General features: G+C 40.0%; 1 protein-coding gene across 2 annotated transcripts; it reads left to right on the top strand.

Annotated features, from left to right (window-relative positions):
• The first annotated feature begins 1,750 nt into the window (after nucleotides 1-1,750).
• On the top strand, nucleotides 1,751-20,623 carry SLC33A1 (solute carrier family 33 member 1). Of its 2 annotated transcripts, XM_073359617.2 has the most exons (6): nucleotides 1,751-3,124; nucleotides 6,892-7,082; nucleotides 8,961-9,145; nucleotides 10,531-10,648; nucleotides 11,566-11,781; nucleotides 14,839-20,623. In XM_073359617.2, the coding sequence occupies exons 1-6, from the start codon at nucleotides 2,356-2,358 to the stop codon at nucleotides 15,004-15,006; spliced, it is 1,647 nt and encodes a 548-aa protein (XP_073215718.1). In that variant the 5' UTR covers nucleotides 1,751-2,355; the 3' UTR covers nucleotides 15,007-20,623. The 2 variants fall into 2 exon arrangements, with proteins under 2 accessions (XP_073215718.1, XP_073215719.1); XM_073359618.2 differs by lacking the exons at nucleotides 11,566-11,781; nucleotides 14,839-20,623 and adding an exon at nucleotides 11,318-11,558.
• Nucleotides 20,624-26,215: the final 5,592 nt, after the last annotated feature.

Below are 26,215 nucleotides of genomic sequence, written 5' to 3' on the forward strand. Positions count from 1 at the left end.
GTGTGGGAAATGTTACATACTTTTGCTCATACTACTGTATATCGATCTAAAATGTTTAAAGATGCTGTCCTGCTAGTCTTTTCTTGATCAGAGATCCTTAAAAATATAATTTTATAACTGCTTTTTCTGCTCTTCATACATGTCACTGTATTACAGATTTCTAACTTATTTCATGGTATATGCATACTCTGGGAGCAATGTTCAGTATTATCTCCCTTTTAATACTAGATACCAGTATATTGAGTCATTTCAAATTATAAGGTTCTGATATATTCAGTTTTACATGTAGCTGCATGGTTGAAGGACAACTAGGTGAAACTGTATCCGCTGAGAAATTCCTTGTCTCTTATATTAAAAATGAGACACTGGAATACATTATACGAATGATATGAGTGATATTATTAGAAAGTGGATGTGTATTCACATAATGGCCTCACCAGCAGAGAGACTGGCAGTCCCCTTGCACTTCTTAAAGTACCCTTCTGACTACTTTTTTTTATATCAATATCCAGTTCTTAACCACTCAGATTGTAATATGCCTGTGTTGGCTCTTACAATTGAATTGTTCACTACTTCTTTATTTTTCATTGATGTGCCCCCAAACAGAAACCTGCTGTGGGGGCTCTAGAAACATTCATAGCCAGACTTTACTTGGATGAAGAACCAGGCTCCCCAGGGTGCGTGTCAGCATCTGTGGCCACTGGTCACCCATTTGCATTTGGATTATCAAGATCAGGCACCAACCAAAGATAATGCTCTTAAGGGCCAAGTAGGATCTTTTCTGAATTCTAAATGGGCAGGCTCCTTAAATACATCCAGGCTCCAGAAGCCAAATTTGACCTATTTGGTAAATTACAACAATTCTGGGGTTTGTGTGCCCAGGAAGCCTAACTCTTCCACCAGTTCTCAAGAATGTTCCTGCCCATGTTTGATTGAGACTTCCCCATAGCACAGGAAAACCTTGTGGGGTTGCACTTCCTTCCCATAATCCTCATGCCCCCACCCCACGCCCAGTGTTTGGCCACATCTTGTCAGTATTATAGAAGCTGATATCACTTCTCTGGAAGACCCCTATATCCCTGATTATTTTTAAGGTGGTGTCAGGGAAGGCAAACACAATCCCTTGAGAAAGGGACAAGGTCTGCTACTCCCGCCCCACAAACGATGGAATAAGTAGGGGACAGAGGTATCCATGATGGACCGTGAGAAAACAGAGGCCTCCAGTGTGGGGACTGCAGGATACTGGAGAAGCCGGGGCAGAGGAAGGCCTTGGACGGGGAGCAGCTGGTGGGGGTACCTGCAGCTGCAGGAAGCGTTGGGAGGGAAGCCCTGAGGAAGGCTGGAGTAAGGGTTAAGGTCTCCAGCTGTGGGAGGGGAGGGAGAAGGGGGAACCCCAGAATAGCGGAGTGGGAAGCTGAGGCTGGGGATGTAGAGCGGGGAAGAGAGGGCAGCGCCTGCGAGACCAGGGAAGTCCTACTGGTAGCTGAGCGGACAAGATGCAGAGCTGCAGTGGGTCCTGGAGAGGCGGGCGGGGGCGCTGCCGCAGAGCGGGGAGTAGTTCCCGCAGACGGCCAGAGACAGCGCTACTCCGTGGCGGGGGGTAGAATGCTATTAAACAAAGCGGCCTCGTTTGACCCAAACGTCACCCACCTCCCCACCAATGGGGTGGGACCACGCCTGCTAGGCAGCGCAGCCGCGAGATTTCCGTTCTTTTCCCCTCGGAGGAAGCATTGTGCTGGCGAGTATTTCCGGGGGAGCCATTATAGGACGGACCCAACCGGACAGGGGAGCCGGAAGTACTGCGTTGAAGCCCATTGATCGCACCACGGGGATGCTTGGTGGACAGAGAGCGGCCAGTGCCGGACGGGAGCGGAGCGGCGACTCCGCGAAGACACCGAGCTAGGCGAGAGGAGCTGTAAAGGGGAGCGACACCCGTCTCGTGCGGATTACGCTGACCAACACCGCCCCCCTCCAGCGGACCAGAGGGCCCCCTCGCAGTGCACACGCTTCCCGGCAAGGGGAAGAGCTGATCTTCCTTGTGCCTCCTCGACATAAAAGAGGTGACCTAGTGAGTGGAGACTTGATTCCTCCTCCCCCCCCCCCCCAGGCCTGGCGAGCAGAGGGCGCTGAAACTCCCCTGCTCTGTGGTGGGCAAAGGCGAGCAGCCCCGTCCCTGGGAAGCCTGGACGTGAGTAGAGTGGCGTATGCACATCCCGCGCTGGCCTGCGGTGGGCGGAGCTGGGAACTTGCGTCCCCAGTGAGTGACAGTGCGCAGGAGCTTCTCTTTGCCGTTACAAGGTTGTTGGGGAACAGTGGAGCCCCCCCTCCAAAAAAATTCCGGACTTCGTGTGCAACATGAGCCCAACCATCTCTTACAAGGACAGCAGCCGGCAGCGCCGGCCTGGCAGCTACCACCAGTCCATGGACATGGAGATTAAGCCTCCACCACCAGCTCTGTACATGGATAATCACACTGCGAGACCAGGAGAAGATGACACAGAGGCACTGCTCCAGGGATTTAACTCACCATCCTACATGGTATCCCGGGGATATCGGGCAGAACTGGGTAGTATCCTGCTCCTCCTTTTTCTGTATGTACTACAGGGTATCCCATTGGGGCTGGCAGGCAGCATCCCATTCATCTTGCAGAGCAAGAATGTCAGCTATAAGGACCAGGCTTTTTTCAGCTTTGTCTTTTGGCCTTTCAGTCTCAAGCTGCTCTGGGCCCCATTGGTGGATGCAGTCTACTTCAAGAGCTTTGGCCGCCGCAAGTCCTGGCTTGTGCCCACTCAGTACATCCTGGGGTTTTTTATGATGTACCTGTCCACACAGGTAGACTTCCTCTTAGGCGATGTGGAGGGCAAGAGTCCTGATGTGGTGGCCCTCACTGTGACTTTCTTTTTGTTTGAGTTCCTGGCTGCCACACAGGACATTGCTGTGGATGGCTGGGCACTGACTATGTTGTCCCGAGAAAATGTGGGCTATGCTTCCACTTGTAACTCTGTTGGCCAAACAGCTGGTTATTTCTTGGGAAATGTCCTGTTCTTGGCCCTTGAATCTCCCTCCTTCTGTAACAAATATTTGCGGTTCCAACCTCAACCCAAAGGAATTGTTACCCTTTCAGGTATCATCTATACTATATTGAAATTCAAATCATGATAGTTGTAATGGATTTTGGAACCTTCGACCTCTGTTTGTTTTAAAAGTGAATGTTATCCAGGTTGAAAATGACTGAAAGTTTTTTTTTTTTTTTTTTTAGGTGAAATGTGGGGTCTTAAGCTAGGTCCCAGTGGTTAAATGAGTGCAATTGGCAATCTCTGTAAAGAGGCTAAAAGGGATGGTCACTACCCCTTAAATTTAGAGGTCATCCTTCTAGCTCAGGGTTAAGGTATGCAGAATGTTTTGGGGAAACTTTGAAGTGTCATTACCTGTACATTTATAAGTATAGAGGAATTGCAGTTTTCAGAGCTGTCAAGTCAGCACTACTTTGAATTTTAAAGGTTCATTCTGTTTAGATCAAAATAATTTAAAGCTATTTTGAGCTGATCCTCTTTTAGACAAACATCATCTTTTTCTTTCTTGCTGTTTTTTCCCAAGATTATAAATCGTATTGTATTTGCATGAACAGTGTTACTCCTTTTATGGTAGCCCCAAAAATATAAATGTTCAGGACTAGATATGCTAAGAATCTTTCCAAGCCTTATTAGTGGAAATGTAAATAACAATTTTTTTTTTTAAACCTCCTTCCTGAAAAACAGTATCCCTGAATCATGGCATAACAGTCTGTGGTATTGTCAGTCGCTAGGCTCTGCGTTTTTGTTCTTAAGTATATGTAGGCTGTATTTATTACGTATGTTGCCCAGGTATTTCAGAAGTTGTTAAAGCATAAATATTTGTATGTGCTGTGACAACCTTGAGCATTGGCAACTAAACTTTCCAAGGAACTTGGATAGCTCAGAGGATCCGAATCTGAGCTATCCAGCTCAGGGAACCGGGAACTGTTCCAGGTCACTAGTCTAGTGTGGTCATGGTTAGTAGTGAACTGAAACTTTTAACATGGGTTGGCTGTTTGAGTTGGATGGTCACTCTTCATTTGTGGCTATATCACAAAAATGCCACCACATTTGGCACCCCATATGGCAGCCTCAGCAGAGAGGCTAAAGAACCTGAACTCTCCTCTTCTCTCTAGGGGTGGGCTTCTCAGTTAAGAGTTAACAGAGGTTTGTGCTGTCTGTCCACATGCTGTCCGTGTTCTGTGGATAAATGGGGGACTTCAGTCTGCAGGGTGTCAAGCTGGTCCCTTGCCCAGGTACTAACATTCTCATGGTTGGTTGGTAGGTATGGTTTGTTCATGAATGCTAATTTATATAGGAAAAATACTATCATACAGTGACAGTACTGCCCTGGGTGTTGCATACATGGCAATAGGCTTGTGTGTGCATTTTCCAAATGGAACTACGTATCCATGGTTTGGCGCTCTATCGTTTTCCACCCTGCAGCTTCCTTGTTTCCCCAGTTCTGACACTTTCCTGGCTCCTTCCACCATGATTTTGTGACAGGTTGTTCTCCTTCCAACAGTTGCTGGATAAGGTTGTGTGCTCCTCCTTTGCTAAGAAGGTTCATTTCTGCTCCACATACCCACAATGTTCAGGTCACCTTAGATTACATGAATAGTATTATTTACAAAAGAGATCTGTGACTATCACAGAAACATTCATAAAAAAAATAACCAAACCTGTTCAACCTGTCCTTGAATTCTAAACTGGATGAGGGTGGGAAAAGCAAGTTACCTTAGTACACTTAATCATCAGCTAGGGAAATTTACATTTCTTTATGTTCAATCTCTCATCAAAATAAAATTTACACTAATTTAGGTTTAGAAATAAGACTTCTTTCATTAGTGTACTTACTTGGAAGTAATCAATGTCTTAAATGTTGGCAGTAGCAAGAAACCTTAGTCATTTATTGGTTGGACATAATTTTAATGACTGTAGAATAGGATTCATAAGGATGATTAGGTTAATAACTGCTTAATTGCCCCAATATGTTTCACTGAACTTTTATCATTATGGAATACTGTCACTAAGTGTAATTCATTTATGTGCTCTCTTAAATACAGGCTTACTAGCGTTTAAGTGATATTTTTAAAAAGATTTTTCACATTTCCCCCCCTCTGCATACTGATCCGTAGTGGACATTTTGGATGGAAGGATATGTTGCTTTTACCAAGTTAAATTTAAGATTTCCAATCTTAATTAACAGTTCATTGATTTTCATTTGTTTCTGCATACTTTTCTCAGCTAAACTAATCACTGCAGCTGGTGCAAATTGACTTGATTAGAAGCATGTGTATAAAATAGGAATATCTTTGATTACAGTTTTGAGCATTATCTCAATCCTAGTAAATTGGTCTAGCACTGCAATAGCAACTGTCTGCCCTGTGGCACCTTTTTCCACTAGTACCACAGTGCAGTTTTTGTACATGCTGAGACCACTATTAGTACAGCACAATGAAAACTGTATATTTTACATCATATAAAAAATCATTTGAGGCCCCTGTGTTTTTTTTTCTGGAAGAGGAGGAGGAATCTAAGAAGTTGGGACTAACTAAATCAGCAATGTAGGCTTGTCAAACCACATGGCCTTTTCCTTTTTACTGAAATATTTGAAGCATTATGGAGGGAAACATTATGGAGGCAGCAAATAAGAGAAACAGTTTAAATGATCTTCTTCTCTCCCCTCTGACCCAGAAATACTAAGATGTGGTAAAGCTGTGCTGTAGGCCCTTCACGCAGTGTACTGTCTAGTTATATGCCAGGGGAGTTGTCCAGAATCAGGAGGACATAAGGGTGGCGGAAGGCTGCCTTACCCTTTTCCCTGGCTATCCTACACCTCTAAAAGGCGCAGTACAGATATCACCTTAGGTGAACTAATTTACAGTACTTGATTGTTTTAATAATTCAGAAAGTTACCAATCTTTTCCTTCCTTTTAAAACAAAATCTATTAATATAATTCCCCCTCCAGTGACAGTGCAAGTATTGTAGTATAGTGAATTTTTAATTGACTGTTTTGTACCATCTTTCATCTTTAAAGTGGATCTTACACACTTTAAACTTCTTGTGATATAAGTAAATATAATCCTCATTTTGTTGGTGTAGAACTGAGGCACAGAGAAGTTATACTGTGTATCCCCTTGAGTTAATGTCTGTGATAGAACCGAGAACAACATTCAGAATTCTCAGATTTCAGAGTAGCAGCCGTGTTAGTCTGTATTCCCAAAAAGAACAGGAGTGCTTGTGGCACCTTAGAGACTAACAGATTTATTTGAGCATAAGCTTTCGTGAGCTACAGCTCACTTCATCGGATGTGAAATAGATTTCCCGAAAGTTAAGTATCCTCACACCTTGTCAACTGTCTAAATGGGCCATCTTGATTATCACTACAAAAGTGTTTTTTTCTCCTGCTGATAATAGCTCATCTTAACTAACTAGCCTCTCGCAGTTTGTATGGCAACTTCCAACTTATCTGTATGTATATATATTTCTTCTTACTCTATGTTCCATTCTATGCATCCGATGAAGTGGGCTGTAGATGTCTAACTGGTGGCTAACTGGTCTCATTACAGGGATGTATATACAAACATCCCTGTAAAGACACCAGTTAGCCATTTTTTCCTGCAGGTAATGTGGAGAACAAACAGTTACAGAGTTAGGAACATTTTTTGTCAGTTTTGGGGGGTTACATGAGTTTTAATGCTATTGATACTCATGATTGGTATGATTGTAATTCCCATCTACTAAGGTATTGTGTATATTTCCCATATTGAGCTACTAATTAACAAAATGTAGACAGTGATATATTTGAATTATGATGAGGTAATTTAATTTCAGATTTCCTATTTTTCTGGGGAGCTGTCTTCTTAATAACTACTACTTTAGTTGCCCTCTTGAAAAAGGAAAACAAGGAAGTAACACCATCAAAAGAAGAAACAAAGGGCATTACTGATACGTACAAACTGCTCTTCTCGATAGTAAGAATGCCAGCAGTTCTTACTTTCTGTATCCTGATTTTAACAGCAAAAGTGAGTAAACATACGTATGAATAATAATTGATAACATGTGGGCCATATTTTCAAACTGTATTCCCCTTTCATGGCAGAAATTTTTTTTTCACTGTTTACTTGTTGCAAATTATCTAAAGTGTGCGTAATTCTTGTTTTTAAGTAGAGTTGTACAAAAGACTTGCATCTAAACCTCCCTTTTTTAATGATTTGATATGAATTAGGCAGGAAGACTCTATTTTAATCATGGTTTTCTACGTAAGAGTGCATTCTTGTTGGTTGTTATAACTTGAATACATATTCTTCACAACTTTGAGATAAGATGTAGGTTTCATTTTTAGAAGGTACACACTACACATTGTTAAACCATGATTTATTTTGAAAATTTTTCAGATTAGTTTTATAGCTATATCAGAAAATGAATGATTGTTTGGTTATTTCATTTACCAAAGGTAATTGAAGCAGATATTTATGAAGTCCTTGGGAGGTGAGCTATCTCCAATTCAACAGATCAATCATTAGTATTTGGAGGATTTTCTTGCCATGGTGTATTAGGAGGAGAACATCACCAGACAGACATTTAAATTATTTTATTTAACTAAAACAACAATGTTAAGTATTCTGGAATTTTTTTCTTCTACAGCAAACATATAATATTTTAACAAAACAAGCATATGACCCTCGCTTCTCGCATTTATCTCCAGACTTCTTCTCCTTGTCCAGATCTATTCCGCCCCTAATAATCTTCTATTAATTGAACTTTTTGAAACTTTGCACTTTTAGAGAGGAGAGGGATTGACTCTGAGTACATAAATTTGCAGAGGGACAATAGGGTTGAGGTCTGTTATTTCTCACGTATGTATGTATGTTTAAAAACGTTTTTTGCTGTTAACAAGCATGTTACTTCCGGAGACTCAAATCCACAGTTTGAGAACTGCAAAACTAAGCATCTCTGATGGTATCTTCTAGACTGAGCACTGAGTCCCATTAGTTGGATGGAAAGATTAACCTAAATAATCTATACAGAAGCCTGTGGAACCCCATAAGATTGGGTCCCTAATCCATGAACTATTGGAATTTATTTACAAAGCTTTTCTTAAACATTACATTGTCTCATACTATAGAATTAGAATTTATAATCCCTATTCCATGATGAGATATCTTTGAGCTGTAATGTATCTTAAGTAAAACTATCTTTAGATACGTGTTTTCCTCAAAAAGCATTTTATCAAAAAAATCCAATTTAAATAAAATCAGTTTGTTTATTTATTTTTAAATCATTGATTTTTATCCACCCTGGAATTAGGTACATTGTTTACAATATGTAAAGACATTTTTTTTTAAATTAGAGTTGCAACACGATTTTCTTTGAGGTTTGTGTGAACTTCTGATTGTATCTCCAGTATATTTTGTATTTCTGATTGTATCTCCAGCAAGGCTGTTTCCTCTAATTTTGGAATTCTAAAATCTGATCTGCAATTTGGAGAATGCTTGGGTATTTGCAGGGTCTTTGGAATTCTGTGGCACTGTCGGTTTAATTTCTATTGCAAATAAAATTGTGCAATGTACTTTTCTTTAGTTTTATATTGATAGTCTTCATTGTTACCTTCAGCATTCATATGACCAGGAAATTTGTTGCTGCTTTTAACTTTCTCAGTATGGCCTTGATCCTACAATAAGCAGTGTGCAAGTGCAGGAGTCCTCCCATGCAGAATTTGCAACAGGGTTGGATCTATATTTGGAAGTGAACTATAGCGGGGGAAAAAAGAAAATTGTAGTTCATGTTAAGTGCCAAATTACTCAGTATTAATGAATATTTGGAGAAATTTAATTTTGATAGTTTAGCAAAGTTTGTCATTGGCTTTCAGGATTTTATTCTCTTTATAACTTACATTGCAGGTTGGCTTCTCAGCAGCGGATGCAGTAACAGGACTTAAATTGGTGGAAGAAGGAGTACCTAAAGAACACTTAGCTCTACTAGCTGTTCCAATAGTACCTTTACAGATAATATTGCCTCTGATCATCAGCAAATACACAGCAGGTCCACAGCCACTGAACACATTTTACAAAGCCATGCCTTTTAGGTAAAAAAGTAGATGATAGATTTTAACTTTGCATGTTTATACAATGTATTTGAATTGTGTAGTTTGAATAAATAAAAATAATATGATGTGAATTGAAGGTTGTACTTTTCAAACATACAGACATAAAGAATTATGCAAGTTAAGATTCTCATAGTAAACTTGCTCACGTTTCAGGGCACAATTTTTACCTCCAATACACCTGTGCAACTTCTGTTGAAGTCAGTTAGTGTTGGACATGTATATTTGAAAGCAGAATTACACTGCTTTTGCTTTAAGCAAGGTGTACATCTGACAGTACAGGGTGATATTCTTCCACCCTTACTCGAGTAGTACCTTACTCTACAATTAGTTTCACTAAAGTCAGTGGCTGTATTTGTATAGCAAGGTACTTCTCAGTGGTAAGGATGGCAAAATCTGGCCCATAACTAGTAATCCAAAATATTTCATCTGCTAAATCCTACTTGATATACTCATGCTAGTAGTCCCATATACCTCACTGGGTTCAGTTGTGAGAATAAGGGAAATGGTAGTCGGCCTATTTATGCAATATGGGTGCATCAAGGATGAGAAACTTAACATTTGCATTTTATGTCTCTTAAATGTCTAAAATTGTCACACAGTAGTCTAGTATTTTAATACCTCTTTAAATTGTAGAAAAAGGGAATTAGATTCTGCTGATTTCACTGTGTACTTCCATGGTTGCAGCACCGTCAAACAAATAGAACTCCACAGTGATGCAACAGCACAAACCACATCTATGCAACTAATATCAATACTGTGTATTTGTTCAGTAATTCAATAAATAGTAAAATTTCAATTTTCTGAATATAAAGTTCAGCCATTTTTTCAGGATATATATGCACAAAAGTCTTACTCTTTTTTTTCCTGCAGTTTAAAAAAGGTATTTCTTTTGCTCTTGCATAACTGAAAAGTGAATAAGTAGTCTTTTTTTGCTCCAAATTTAAAAAAACAAACAGACCCTTAGCTAAGTTGTGTGGTTGCTTTCACCCAAAAGAGAACTTTCTGATAGTAATGAGCATTTGAAAATGGAGAGGGTTATTTCTGGAGACTTTCCATAACCTTAGCTATACCATTCACAGCCAAGCAAAACTAGCTTCGTACGAAATGTTTATAACTTCAGTTGATATATACATACACACAAATGAATTTAAAAACAGTTGGTGTCCATCTTAGAATCATTTTTAGGTATATTTGAAATAAGTTTTTACTATAATCTTTCAGATAAATGGATTCACATCACTAACTATTTTAAAAAGCATCTTTGCTCACACATGAATGCTATAGATTTTGCAAGATATGCAGTGATTCATGTCCACATATTTAAATTCAGAAGCTAAAAATTAGTCTTTTCCCCTTTGTTACAGGTTACTGATAGGCTTGGAATTTGCTCTTTTGGTTTGGTGGACTCCTAAAGTACAACATGAAGGAGGATTTCCTATCTATTACTATATTGTGGTGTTGCTGAGTTATGCTTTACATCAGGTAACAAGTTGCTACATTTTGTTGTCATAAAGATAGAATTTTTCTGCAGGGGGCATGAATGGACTATCTTTATAACTTATCCTCTTGTAAAAATATAATTATCTGGCTTTGTCCTCATCTTAATTATACTGGTGCTTTTATAATGGGAGACTGAAATAAAGTTATGAAATGGAGTTAACTAATAACTCCATTTTATAATCCTAGTTAACTGAATAACAAAACCCATGCAGTAGAACAGATCAATCAGCCTGCTCAGAGGATTTCTCTTTGCTCTAGTGTGGTTCATCAGAGATTTCTTGCCACATTTTTATTCACTAGATCAGCTTTTTTTTTCTCCAGCAATTATTTTTCTGAAAGTGAGCTAAAGAATCCCATTTGAATAGGAGTCAGGGGAACCATTTTCCTTTGAGTCTGACCAACATGATGATTATGTAGTTCCATAAAAGTACACAGAAATTCATGTGAGATTCCTGCCCTAAAAAGCTTATAAAGTTGCATTTTATTGACTGATGGAAATAGCACAATTGGTTGAAAACAAAGCCTGTTGACTTCAGTGGGCTTTGAAATGGGGCCAATGTTTGTGAAGTGTCTTTAAAATAATCTCATTGACAACTCTGTATTTATTAAAGCATATTCAATCTGATCTATCATATCTGAAATCTATTTCAGATAATTCCAAAACATCTGAGGCTGGGTCTACATATATATGAGCCAAACCAAATGGCAAGATTTCCTCGTGTTGTTGAATGTAGACAAATCCTGACCACAAAGCAACATTTCTAGTGATTAACCGCACAGATCTCTGGAAGAACTGCAATAATATAAAATAAATGTTACTATATTTCAAGTAATATGTTTTTAGATTTAAAAACAGTTAAGAATAATTGAATCAATTTTATTATTTTTTCCCCCATCAGATTACGTTATACAGCATGTATGTTGCTATAATGGCTTTCAATGCCAAAGTTAGTGATCCATTGATTGGAGGAACATATATGACGCTTCTAAACACTGTGTCGAATCTGGGAGGAAACTGGCCTGCTACGGTAGCTCTTTGGCTTGTTGATCCACTTACAGTGAAAGAGTGTATAGGCGCACAGGAACAGAGTTGTGGAACTACAGCTGCTGCAGAAGTAAGTTTGGAAAGTGTGATGGTCTCCACTCTGATGTGTCTAAATATTATAATAATGGTTTCTCTTAATGTGTCTTGCACATTCAAAGGCCTTCAAAATGTCTCAGAGAATCCTAGAAGATTAGGGTTAAAAGAGACTACAGGAGGTCATCTAGTCCCCCCTGCTTAAGGCAGGACCAATCCCCAACTAAATCATCCCAGCCAGGGCTTTGTCAAGCCGGGCCTTAAAAACCTCTAAGGATGGAGATCCCACCACCTCCCTAGGTAACCCATTCCAGTGTTTCACCACCTGCCTAGTGAAATAGTGTTTCCTAATATCCAACCTAGACCTCCCCCACTGCAACTTGAGACCATTGCTCCTTTTTCTGTCATCTGCCGCCACTGAGAACAGCCTAGCTCCATCCTCTTTGGAACCCCCCTTCAGGTAGTTGAAGGCTGTTATCAAATTCCCCCTCACTCTTCTGTAGACTAAAAAAGCCCAGTTCCCTCAGCCTCTCCTCATAAGTCATGTGTCCTCAGCCCCCTGATCATTTTCGTTGCCCTCTGCTGGACTCCCTCCAATTTGTCCACATCCTTCTTGTAGTGGAGGGCCCAAAACTGGACGCAGTACTCTAGATGTGGCCTCCAGGGCCGAATAGAGGGGAATAATCACTTCCCTCGATCTGCTGGCAATGCTCCTTCTAATACAGCCCAATATGCAATAAGCCTTCTTGGCAACAAGTGCGCAATGCTGACTCATCCAGCTTCTCATCCGCTGTAATCCCCAGGTCCTTTTCTGTAGAACTGCTGCCTAGCCAATTGAAGGCCAGCCTGTAGCGGTGCATGGGATTCTTCCATCCTAAGTGCAGGACTCTGCTCTTGTCCTTGTTGAACCTCATCAGATTTTTTTTGGGGGGGGGGAGGTCCCAATCCTCCAATTTGTCTAGGTCACTATGGACCCTATCCCTACCCATGTCCAGTTGCTTTTTATATTCCACTAACATGAAGTTTGATTTTTCTACTGTATCTACTCTTCAGTTATTAAACACACACATGCTCCTGGTGGAAAACTACTTCTTCAGGATGTTTACTACTTTCTTTATAACTGGGGGGAAGGGAGAAGAGACAGGAAAATAAGAATAAGAGGCTTCTCAGGGATGCAATGAAGGACTGGATTAGTAGCAGGAGTACAGAGGATGTGGTTACACCCCTCAAGCCTGGGTGGATCAGGATTTTGTAGTTTGGAATGTTGTGATTAGGTGCTTTTTAATTATTTTTGGCAGGATATTTCCCCTTCCTCCTCCTCCTCCCCCCACCCCCCATTGCTTTTCCTCTCTTTCCTCCTCAGTGGGTTTTCTGTTTTATCACCTTCTGATTCTTTCTTTCTAATTTGACTTTTTCTTTACTTCCCCCATTTTTGATCATCCCATCTTCCTGACCATATGATGTTTCACTGCTTCTAGAGCAGTGAAATTGGCTCCACTCCCCCTCTCTCTAATGCTCTCGTGGATGTTCTGGAGAATAGAACACGCTGTGCTACTGCACACAGGGTAGAGCAAAACAGCACAAGCAAGTAAAGAACTTTGGGGAAATGAGGGCTTCAAATTCACGTCTTTGCTGAAGCAAGAAATAACTGGCATCTTATGACTCACTTGCTTTAGTCAAACCCCTTGTTGCTCATGGCTCAAACTTCACCATAGAATGCTCTTATGTATGTAGAATACTGTTTGGGCTGTAGAAGCACACTGATTGCACAAAGCATTCTAGGGATATAAATATTGGATCCAAACAATAGGTATGGAGTAAAGCAGGATTTCTTTAAACCAGAGCAACTCTCCATTCTGGAAAAAAATTGATTCCAGCCCTGATAAATCTGAGATTCCTAGGTATACCTCTCTTCATTCCTGTTACTAATTAGATCTCCCATCCTCTTGCCCTCCTCCCTGAAATAGGTGAGTGAATCTCTTCCTCCTCCAGTCCGTTTCCAGGTCTCCCCCACTTGTATCGTTCCCTTTTGCTTCCCTGTCCACGTGTTGCTGGTCTGGACAGCACTTCAGAAAAGGGGGTTTGCTTTCAGTACTCTCTCATTCCTGTTAAATGCATAGTGACTGCAATGAATTTGCACTATAAACACTTTTTTTGGGGGGGCGGGAGGGAGTGCTTTTTAAAAGGTATAAGGAAATATGCTCAAGATGTGCTTCGTAGGCATAGCCATAGATACCAAGAATAGTTGTAGACAAAATGAATACATAATGTTGTAGATCTGCAGACAATATAATGAGAGGTCTGTAATGCAGTATAATGCAAGAGTTTGACTTCCAGAAATGAGTCTAGGCTTCTGAAATATGAACGTTTTTTCATGGGCTTTGGAATACTGATTGCAATTTTTCCATCTGTATGCAATGCACAAGCTGGGCATAGTGGTTTTTGGTGTTTTGTTTTTTTTTTTGGTAACTGAATTGATCCCCAGGCCTGTATGCCCCCATTGCCCAAAGCACATGGGGATAGAAGGTAATTTTAATAAACTCTGTAGGGTTGTTGACCATCCAAGAGGAAGGAGGGAGTGAATAATGAAGTGGAATCCAAAGATCTGTGGGTAATGAAGCCCCCAACCAAGAAGATCATAGTTGTTACTCAGGGTTGGCTCACTGCCCCATAAAGAAGGATTCTCTGACTAAGGTTTCCCCTCTGTGTTCCTTGTACTCATGCTCCCGTTGAATGCCAGTCTGTGGCTGCCCTCTGTGACCCTACTCTGGAGGTGGGAACACCGATAACTGTGGCAGTCTTGGTGTAGGTACTTTATTGTATTGGAGAAGATATACTTTGTGCGGCCCATCTCCCTATACTGATTGTTTTTCTTCTTGGCCAAGAAACTCATGGGGGAGGGGCGGGGGGGAGGGGTAAAGGCAACTATGGAGGGTAGCACAATTGGGAATCTAAAATGTGTGCTTGTTTAAAATATACTTAGATAACAGCAAAAGTCCTTTCTGTATTTGAATTTTAAGCACTTGTCTCACTATAAAGAAATACTGGGCAAATGTTTCAATTTGTTTAATAAATATGTTTGTTTCTCTCTCAGCACTGTACAGAACTTGGTGGTTCTTGTGTTACGATGCTGGATGGTTATTATGTAGAATCCATAATCTGCGTTGCTCTGGGATTTTTCTGGTGGTTCCTCCTTGGGTCAAAACTTAAAAAGCTGCAAGATGAAGGACAATCTTCATGGAAATGCAAGAGGACCAACTGATGTAATTTAAATACTGGATGGAACTAGCAAATTGTTAGAGCTTAATTTTAGTGCAGAGACATTTCATACTCATTAAACAGGAGTATACATATTTTTAAAATGCCAAATGGCTGGGAAAACTAAGACCACTAAAAGTGGCATTTGTGTATGCAATACCATTTGCTCTATGTGAAAATCTAGTTAAGGTCAGAAAAGTAATTCTCAAAAATGGCAAGTTTGTACTACACATTTATGTCCTCATGGCTGCCTTTATCTGTTTAGACAAGCAACACTTAAATTGCAGTGCAGTAGCTATAGAAGAGCAAACTGTTCCACACATATACATCTCAAAATCAGCATTTTCAGCAAAGTTCTATGTTCTCTTTATATATAAAAAAAAAAAAAGTTAAGCAGAAACAATTTTGGCTTGATCAATTAACAAGTTGGCCTTGGCAGTGCTGTCATTTAAAAGAATATTTAATTTTGTAAACTAAGCATATATAAACTAGCAGTGATTGAGGAAGAATAAATGTAGAACACACATGTCATTTTCTTATCACTTTCCTGACCACAACCACACTTCGATGGATCAAACTGTGTTTAAAAGCCTCTTTTAAATGTATTTTCAGGCTTTTATAAGCTTTAAAGATTTATAAGAAACATAACATTTTTTATAGATTTGAAAGTTATGCCTTTTAATTTATTGTCTCCTCTTGTTTCAAGGCACTTTGTTTCAAAAAGTAAATCAACTGGTTTTTCTTTTTTTTTTTCCTTTTCAGTAAAACTAGTATGAGGTGGGATTTATGTGATGGGTGCCGCACAATGCCCTTAGTAAGCCTTGAGTGTTGAAGGGTCAGATCGAGTGTTGAAGCTTTTGTGCATTAAAGGCTAAGCTTCAAAATAATAAAAGCTGGCGTAATCCTGACTGGGTTCTGTTTGCATTTGTGAGGGAGAAATGTGACTAGCTGTATAGCTCTTGTATTACGAGAGAATTGGAACATACAGATTAGAAAATGAGTGAGAAGTCATAAACATTTATGTATAGCCCAAAGAGAAGGGTGAACAAAAGACATTCAGTGCCTTTGAAAGATGTAGTGTGTGGTGGTGATAAAATTGCTCATTACACACATTAATCAGTTAAGAAATAGATTGTAACTAACTGTACCAAGCAAGATATGTTGCATCATCTACAACAATTCCTTCAAAAACTCATAAACTGGTACTTTGTAATTGAGATTTGCTTGCTACATTCAGTATCAGATGAATCAGTTTCTTGAGTGCCTTAATGACGCACAGTGTGCTGTATATCCAATGAAAAGGCACCTATATATTTTGTTGGATGTATGTTATACATCATTACTTCAATTGAATGATATTAAAAATACCTTGTAAAGGTATGACAGGTAGGTTAATATCCGATTCCTTATAATACACAATTAAATATCAGATGTTCCACCTGTCTTGTGTGCTTTTAATATTTTTAAAGGAAACCATTTTTTGCTGAAATATAAATTAACATTAATTCTTGATTCTAATTGAATTACGAGTAAACATAAAGGTAGGGTTTTTGTTCAGGTCTGGGGAGTAAAAGATTATTGATAACAGTTGGGAGGGAAGGTTTGTTTGTTTCAGTACTAAAGATTGCTCCCCTACCTCCTCTCACCCTCCTCGTCACCTCCACCCCCAATAAAAAAAATAAGCTTGCATTCGGCTGGATGTCATCAGAGAACACAGAAGCGCAGAATTGAGAAATAGCTGGAGTTATGAACTCCAGTTTCCTCTTGCTGCAGTGTGTTGGTCCAGTTTAGCAATAGCACATTATCCGTATTTTAATTCTCTTAAAATAACTGATTAAGAAATCAAGCCGACTTACTTGAATATAAAAGCACAGCTCTCGCATGAAATATTTTCATTTTCCAAAATCTTTTAGATAAAGCTTAAATTATTTGCATTAATTTCAACCCATTACTGTCTTCTGGATAAGTGCAAACAGAACATACTGCCGGGTTTAGTAGCATAGGAAAGCAGTTGTCGGTTTCAGCCATGACCAAAAGTCCTCTAATGGCTTGAATGTGGCTTTTACTTTTTCCCTGCTTTTACAAAAACTTATGGACTGCAGAATATATACAACTAAATGCAGAAATTTTTACAGTTGGCCCTCCTTTTGCAATTCTGTATTACTGATTCTACATGTGCCAAGGTGATTCTTATTAATAAAATGTTTTGTATTTGAAGTAGCTTAATCATCAGAGCATCTTTTCAATTTCTAAATAAAACCGAAAACCAAAATCAGTAGTAAAACAAAGTAATGTATTTGAAATGTACTTTCTTTAGGTAAAAGACATAGTTTAATAACTACTTGCAATGTCTGGTCTGTCAAATGAAGGACTATCTTGTGCTGTGTTTTAACATTGCTTAAATTGGAAATGCTGCAGTTATAATATTTGAGTGGCAGATTGCTAAATGATCCTGTTAACGGTACATTTTTTTCTCTCATAAAGAGGAATAAATTGTTGTTTTGAAGGGGAAGAATTAACATCTAAAAAATATAACACCAGATCAGAGATGCTAAAAATGGTAGCTACGTTTTATTAAGATCTAGATGTGCACAGATTTCAACTGGAATGATAACTTACTATTTAATATTTAAATGGGAAATTGGGGAAAGTGAAGCACATTCTAGGTACTATTATGTGGAAACATTGCATAATGTAAATGGGTAAATATATTGCCTCTTAGTCAATAGATGTTTTATGGCACCAAGTAAATAAACTTTTTTCCACAGCACACCTAGGGAGCAGAATGACTAGTGATCTTTGTACACAGGCACATCTAGCTCATTAGTCTGAATCTAGTTCTGGATTGCAGTGATCAAAAGTCCATTATCATTTATCCTCTATAATAAGGATCTCAGCCAAATAAGTTGGTGTTCTCAGACCCTTTCTTAGTAGGTAGGTGGTCTTGTCATAAATATTAAGCACTGTAGTTTAGCAGTCACAGCAAAGAGCTGAAGGATTGATAACTTCAGTTTACATGGCCTATCTGCTTTGTTTCCAGATCTCTCCAGAACAGAGTTGAGGTGCATTGGTTGGGTAGTGTGGAAATGTTCTTGTATTCATTTTGTAAAGAGATTTTTTAAAAAAAAAAAATCTAATGCTGTCAGTCTATTACCCTTTCACAAGCATTTAAACCTTTTTCCCTTTTAAATTAACAATTAGTGTCTCAAGTTGCTTAGAAATACTTTATTCTTAACTAGCACTCAAGTAGATTAATCTAGTACCAACTTTTGTGATGTACCAATAATAGCGAGTTTTCTGCAAAGTTTTAATATTTCAGTGTAGTTTTGTGAAATTACATTGAAAGCTACCTGAAAACAAACAACCAGTGATCTGAAATATGGTATAAATATATAAGTGACTGATAAAGGATGGTGTAGAGATCTCGAGTCTTAATAAAACAGGACAGGGAGATGTTAGACTGGGGGATCTCAACTTTCATGAGCCAGGCCTTCCCTCCTCCTGCCCCCCCCCTTTTTTTTTTAATATTGAAGCCTTGCTTCACAAAATGGGATTTTTCCAATGTAATCAGGATGGAACTGGACCTATTAATATATTGATTTCTAATAAAGGAGATGCTACTTTACATAAATCAGACAGCAAGATCAACAGACTAATTGTGCATAGGCTAGGAAACCTTGTAAAAGCATAAACCTTAATACCCACAAAGTTTTCAGGGCAGTATTTCTCAATGTCCGCATTAAAGAATGCTAGTGGGCTCTGCAACCCTGTGTACCAGGTCACATTGCCACTTCTTCAAATTTGGCCCAGATGACCCTCTGTTGTGATGGAGGGGTGACCAACCCTAATTTGAGTGGCTGCAATCCTGTGTGTCAGGACACAATGTTGCTCACTCCTGTGGTCGTAATGCCACTCATTCAGATTTGGCCTGGCCCTCCCCTTTGTCATGATTGAGGGGTGGCCGGGCAAAATTTGAGTGAGTGGCACTGTGAATGAGTAAGACTTGCTGCTGGCCCCACCCCTATGTTGAGAACTGCTGTCACACAGTCTATATTACAGGATGGATCTTAGTGCATTAATCCAACAAACTTTTTAGGATTCAATCCTGCAAGGTGCTGAGCACCCTCAACTCCCATTTGAAGACTGTAGGAGTTGAGGGTTTATAGCATCTTGCAGGACCAGTCAGAATTCTTAACATAACCATTTTTGCACATCATCTAAAGCTATGGCAAAGAGATGCTTTTAAGGCTGTCTGTACATGGTTGGGTGTGTGATATTTTATAACTTATTAAATATCATTCTGATATAAGTCACTACCTTGTAATTCTATCATGGAAAAATCCAGGTTTAGAGGATTTATATTTTGTGAACTCAACTTGATTTTTTTTCCACTACAAGTTAATTGAAATGTTGTAAAATGTTCAAACGTAACACAAATTTCAAAGAACATTTTTTCCAGTGAAAATCCTATAATACTTGGTTACTTCTAGTTCGTTACTAGATCTGCAAGGCTGAAATCTGTTGTGTGAAACATTTTAAGTTTGAACCCTCTACATAGCATTAAAAGGTTCTTGATACAGGAACACGAATACTCTTTTCATTGTTGCCTTGGTTTATAAGTTTGACTGAACTCTGTACTGTATCTGAAATGTCATGACCATATTGGTATTGTCTAATATACTGCTTTTTCCTGAGAAGCCTAAAACTGGTAATTTGAGATAGACCTGTAAGATATAAAAGTGGATATGGCCATTGTGTATAATGATTACTTCTGTACTGTTAATGAAAGCTGGTAGAATGTACTGCATAAATGAACCTCTTCATATTTAGCACTGGGGAGACGCGATTTCAGCAGTTGGCTGATATCCAGGAACTCTGGTTAAGAATGAATTTATTATGAAATTCAGTTACTGTTGAACTAATATTGGGAAAACAATAAAATAGTATGTGTATGCTGGAATATTCCAAAAACATTGTTTTTCTATTAAGTGTACTGTCCTGGAGATACATGTTAATAAATGGGGAGATTTAATAATTCTATGCAGTCTGCTTACGATACAAGAGAAATAAAGCACACAGTACTATTTTAAATTATTATTGTTTAAAGTAAATTAAAGTGAATATTAATCTTGTTAAACTGGAACAAAACTACAGTGGAACCATAACTAACATGCCCAGGGACCATTGTAAATGGCTGATTTTATTTAAAGTTACCTCCAAATCCATTTTGCTAAAATGAGAAACTATTGTTTTAAAAAATATTTTTGTTAAAGGATTCATTATTGTTTGTAGTGCTGTAGCTGTGTTGGTCCCAGGATATAAAAGAGACAAGGTGGATGAGGTGATATCTTTTCCTGGACCAACTTCTGCTGGTGGAAGGGACAAGCTTTTGAGTGTCACAGAGTTCTTCACTCTGAGGAAGAGCTCTGTGAAGCTTGAAAGCTTGTCCCTTCCACCAACAGAAGTTGGTCCACGAAAAGATATTGCCTCACCCATCTTGTGTCTCCAAGTTTATGAAGTCTGTTCTGGGACTCTTAAAATTGTTCTTATTAAAGTGTGACAAGACACCAGATGGTTACTTCCTTGCTCATCATTAAAATGCTGAATTTATGGAAACATTAGACTGGAAGATCTTTGGATTCATTTGTTCCACTTATTTCAATAATGTGATGCTACAATTTAAATGGTTTTTTAGGTATTTTGTGCATTTCACTTTGTTTTGCAATGAAAGCATTTCTTGAAATACTTTTTTTCTTTTTCAAATAAAGGATAATTAAATACAGACTTGCTGGTAACTGGTATTGGACCCCACTGAATAGCAGAAATTGGTAGTACAAATGCATTTGTATTACATACAGCATTTGTTGTGGGGTCTTTCTAAGACTATCTCCAAATTGGCAGAAAGGATTTTGGCAATCTCTCTGAGCTTCAAATTATTCCTAAAAAGATTTCAGTTCTACTTCCTTCCCCTAACTTGTGAATGGTTGGAGAAAATTTAAAGGACTGTTACTTACAATGATGTTAATCAAGATTAACTTTGAAATCAATGAAGTTGCATTGTTGTAAAAACAGTGAGAATAACAAAGCCTGAACTTCTGAATGCTCTGGAACATTATGCTGGTTGGGGAGCAGCCACTATCTGTCTAGTTAGTACATACCTACAGTATCAGATTGCTTTTTCCCAGCTGGTGGGTAGATTCTACTTTTTATACTATTACTCTAAACCAGTGGGTCTCAGCCTTTTCAGACTACTGTACCCCTTTCAGGAGTCTGATTTGTTTTGTGTACTCAAGTTTCATCTCACTTAAAAACTACTTGCTTACAAAATCAGACATCAAAATTCAAAAGTACCACAGCACACTATTACTGAAAAATTGCTTACTTTCTCATTTTGTCTACTGAAATTTTAGTTCTGACTTCACAAGTGCTCTTACGTAGTCTGTTGTAAAACTAGGCAAATATTTAGATGAATTGATGTACCCCCTGAAAGACCTTTACTTACCCCCAGTTGATAACCACTGCTCTAAAAGTTACACTCTTCATAGCTCTTCCAAAAGCAAAACTATAGCTTTTAAAGATGACCTGTGATGGAAGAAAGTGGTTCTGTGCCCCTTTTCCTTTTTGTTGCTTTATCTGGTATACAGGTCTGAGAGGTATTTTTAAAGCTCTTTTTCTTCTGCTCGTTTACCATAGAAGTATAAGGAAAAAACTATGCTCTTGAGTTTTGTTGGAATTGTTCTTGGACCAGAGAAGTGGAGTGGGAGTTTTCTGTGCTTATTGGACAAAGGTGGGTGGTGGTAGATGCGTGGGTGGAATCTCTGACAGAGTAATCTTTCAACAGTTTGTCCAATGTTTGAGTTAAATAAGCATTAACAAAAACAAATAGTTCTAAATATATGAAATATCCTGTTCCTGCAGTAGTTCATGTCTCAGTTCCTTGGTTCCTGAGATATCATAATGCTATTATGTCTCCAGTCCTGCACAGAATCTCCCTGGAAGATAGGATAGACAACATTTGAATTTTTGTGTGTGCGGCAGGGGGAGTGGATATTTTGGTCTCCTTTATAGAACCATAGGACTGGAAGGAACTTCAAGAGGTCATCTAGTCTAGTCCCCTGCACTCATGGCAGGATTAAGTATTATTTAGACCATTCCTGGCATGTATTTGTCTAACCTGCTCTTAAAAATCTCCAGTGATGGAGATTCTATATGTATTGTAAAGATGCCAAAAAAGGACAAAGATGCTATAGATTTCTCTACAGGTAACTTTAAAAGTAGCTCATGTGTGTATATAAAGTCTGCTGCAGTTTCCACGGTAAACATCTGATGAAGTGAGCTGTAGCTCACGAAAGCTCATGCTCAAATAAATTGGTTAGTCTCTAAGGTGCCACAAGTACTCCTTTTCTTTTTGCGAATACAGACTAACACGGCTGTTCCTCTGAAACCTTTAAAAGTAGCTGTTTATACTTTGCATTAGGAAGCTGGAATTTTTCTGTAACCCAGTATCTCCCACAATGCTGGACATCTGGGCTGCGCCTCTCCTTTCTGCAGCTCTTGGAGGCAGATGAAAATGTTGGTACTGTGTGCTCTGGCCAAACCCCTTCTGCTTCTGCATGCTGCCAGTTTCTCTGCCTCTGCGGCAGTGGTCAGTTGGTGGTTTGATTGTTGCTGCCTCTGTTTATTTTAATTTTTACCCTGTTTTGGAGCAGTGGTAATTTTTTTTTTTCTTTTTAGCTTCCTCCTCCTTGTCCGTTGGTCCACGTGAGCAATTAAACCCACTCTGACACTTGGCTCCAGCATCTCCCTGCTGGCTCTTCTGCCCCTATACAGGCATGACAGAGCAGCCAAAAAAGCACTGGGCTAAATCCATGCAGTGCTCCATTTCTAAGGCAGCCTGCCCACGCTTTGCAGATGCTGAGTTGGGCCCAGCCTGCACCCACTGAGCTAATTCAAAGCCTCAGCACCTAATGGAGTTGGATCAGATGAGCATGTGGAGTCCCTCCCACCAAAGCAACCATGTCTCCAGCATGAGGAAAAATGGACCAGGAATCCTGGAGCAAAGCAGGGACCGGCTCCAAAGATGACGAGGATTCCACCCAGCTGACTTGGGTAACTCCCGGAGAACAAAGAAGGGAGACTTATGTGGGCACAAACACACCCATTTGATCTTAAAGGTCCTTAGTGCTCTGGGAAAAGGGCCAAGACTCATAACCATCCCCTCTTTTCAGTTTGACCTGGAGGTCTCTGACAATGCATCCCCACACACCTCCCAGGTGGAATGGGACCCAGTGGGGAAGAATTCAAAGAGCAATCTCTTGAGAAGGCTTCAGGCCCTCAAGCAGGTAAGTCCCAAAAAACCTCACCAAAGCTGCAGTGGAGCTATTACGCTCCCAAAGTATAGAAAAAGACCTAAGAAATTTTAAAAAGGAGGAGAGTAGAAACAGGATATCCAAGAAGTAGGAGTTCTCTGACTTTTCCTTCTCCCTTCTCTGCTGATGAATATGAGCTGTTGGACTCTGAATCTGAACTGGAGCAGGAAAATATATAGCTGGGATTTTTTCCTCCCTGAGAAGTTTGAGATAATATCTCTGATTCAAATTCAATAACACCCATGGGCTCCTGAGAGGTAAGCCTCAGAGTACATTTCTCCCCTAAAAGTCCTCCCTTGAGACTGCGATACCATCAGGAGGTGGCTTTGGTTAAACCAAGTTGAGGCCAAAGCCTTTTGGCCTCCTCCTGCCCAAACAAGCTTGGCCTCTTCAGTTAGACAAGAGAACACTGAAAGCCAAGTGCATGTCCAGCGAAATGTCCTGCTGTCCTTCCCCTTTCTAACTGAAATGAGGAGCTGGACCTACCTAATTCAGTACCAAAGGCTGCTGTATTTAAGACCCCCTAGTTCCTGTTCAGATGTCCATTTATGGCAGCACTAAAATCCCTCTGCTTTGCAAATTAATGCTTGGGTGCTTGCTCTTCAGGGGCCAGTGGAATTTTGTGTATTTTATCAGAGGTGACATTTAAAAAGGAACCTCTCACATTGTTCCTGAGACAATAATATTTTGAGGCTCCTCTAGCTAAAGGAACACAGTTCTTACAAACACCAAACTTTTCCCTCAAGCTCAGACATAAGCTGGTTTTTAAAACTGAACTTTAAATCCAGAATTATTCTTTGTTCATTATAACTTATTCTGTCTCTCCAAGGAAAAGCTGATGGAACTACCAGGTTATCGCAGTTACTCTCATTTTTGGATGCTGCTACCTTGTCTCCCTGAGTCCCTAGCTCTGCTCATCAAACACCCCGAGGAGCCAGGGAAGCAGATTAGATAGCAGGGGCTAATGAGGATGGGGGAGGAAGACGGGATCAGGGCTCGGAGAGGGCAAGGAAAAACTATGGCTATGCAGGAGTAGTGCTTGGGGTCAGGAGCAGCTTTATGTTACAGAAGGTGGAGAAAGTCATTAGGGGAGAGGCTGTTCTAGATTTGATTCTGACAAGGAGGAACGGGGTTGAGAATTTGAAGGTGGAAGGCAGCTTGGGCGAAAGTGGTCATGAAATGATAGAGTTCATGATTTTAAGGAATGATTGGAGAGAAGACAGCAGAATAAAGACAATGACTTTCAAGAAGGCAGACTTCGGCAAATTGGTAGGTAAGATCCTGTGGGAAACAAGTCTCAGGGAAAAAAGTTCAGCAGAGTTAGCAGTTTTTTAAAGAGATGTTATTAAGGGCATAAGAACAAACTATCCCAAAGTGTAGGAAAAATAGGAAGTATGTTAACAGACCACCCTGGCTTAACCAGGAGAACTTCAACAATGTGGAACTCAAAAAAGAATCATAAAAAACTTGGAAACAAGGTCAAATTACAAAAGTTGAATATAAAAAACACAAGAATGTAGAGACAAAATTAGGCCAAGATTTTTACAAAACAAGATTAAACGAGGTAGGGACATAAGGGGTAACAAGAAAACATTTTACAAATACATTAGAAGCAGGAGGGCGACTGTGGTGGGGCAGCTGCCCCATACAGGCAGGAAAAGGATTAAGGCAGCTAATCAGGAAAGGGTTTATTGGGAGAGCCAGTCAGGAGAAGGCTTGCTGGAGCAGCCCATATATAGAGGGCTGCTCAGCAGAGCAAGGGGCAGCCTCTCCCTGGAGGGCAAGGGGGAAGGACTGTCTGCCAAGGAGCACCAGAGATACTGCAGTGCTGGGAAGGGTAGCGGAGCAAGAGGGGAGCGCTTGGCTGACCATGGCCAGATTGAGGCCCTGAAGCAAAGACAGGGAAGGTGCGAGGGCTATGGGGGAAGTGGCCCAGGGAAAATAGGCAGCAGGAATAGGAGGAGGAAGGGCAGTAAGTAGCTGCCAGCTATAGGGTCCCTGGGCCTGGGTCCCCCTTTACCCCTACTTGCCAATGAGGAGCATGACCTAAATCTAGACTACAGTTTGCCCCTGAAGCCAGGGGCTAGACGAGAGACTGTAGTTGTCCACTGAGGCATGTGGAAGGACCGAAATGGGGGAGACAGCAGGCTGGGGCACAGCTGGAGGGCTGTGTCCTGAACAGGACACCGTGGTCTGGGAGCGATGCGGGTCTAGACAGTGGAGGAAGTGGAAGTAATGGTGAGTGAGACACCGCTAGTAAAAAGCGCTCTGGTGGTCTGAGATAGAATTCCCAGCACGACCAGCAGGAGGTGCTGCCGAGGTGGGTCTGAACTGCTACAGAGACAGAGGACAGAGTAGGCCAATTACTCAATGAGGGGTGAAAGACAATAGTAGAAAAGGCTTTGCTTCAGTCTTCACAGCTGAGGATATTAGGGAGATTCCCAAACCTGAGCTGTCCTTTGTAGGTGACAAATCTGAGGAATTGTCACAGATTGAAGTGTCATTAGAGGAAGTTTTGGAATTAATTGATAAACTTAACAGTAACAAGTCACCAGGACCACATGGCATTCACCCAAGAGTTCTGTAAGAACTTAAATGTGAAATTGCGGAACTATTAACTATGATTTGTAATCTGTCCATTAAATCAGCTTCTGTACCCAATGACTAGAAGATAGTTAATGTAACGCCACTATTTAAGAAGGGCTCTAGAGGTGATCCTGGCAATTACAGACTGGTAAGTCTATTGTCAGTACCAGGCAAATTAGTTGAAACAATAGTAAAGAATAAAATTTAGACACATAGAAGAACATAAATTGTTGGGCAAAAGTCAACATGTTTTCTGTA

This window comes from Lepidochelys kempii, chromosome 9 (genome assembly GCF_965140285.1).
Source record: "Lepidochelys kempii isolate rLepKem1 chromosome 9, rLepKem1.hap1, whole genome shotgun sequence".
NCBI lineage: Eukaryota > Metazoa > Chordata > Testudines > Cheloniidae > Lepidochelys > Lepidochelys kempii.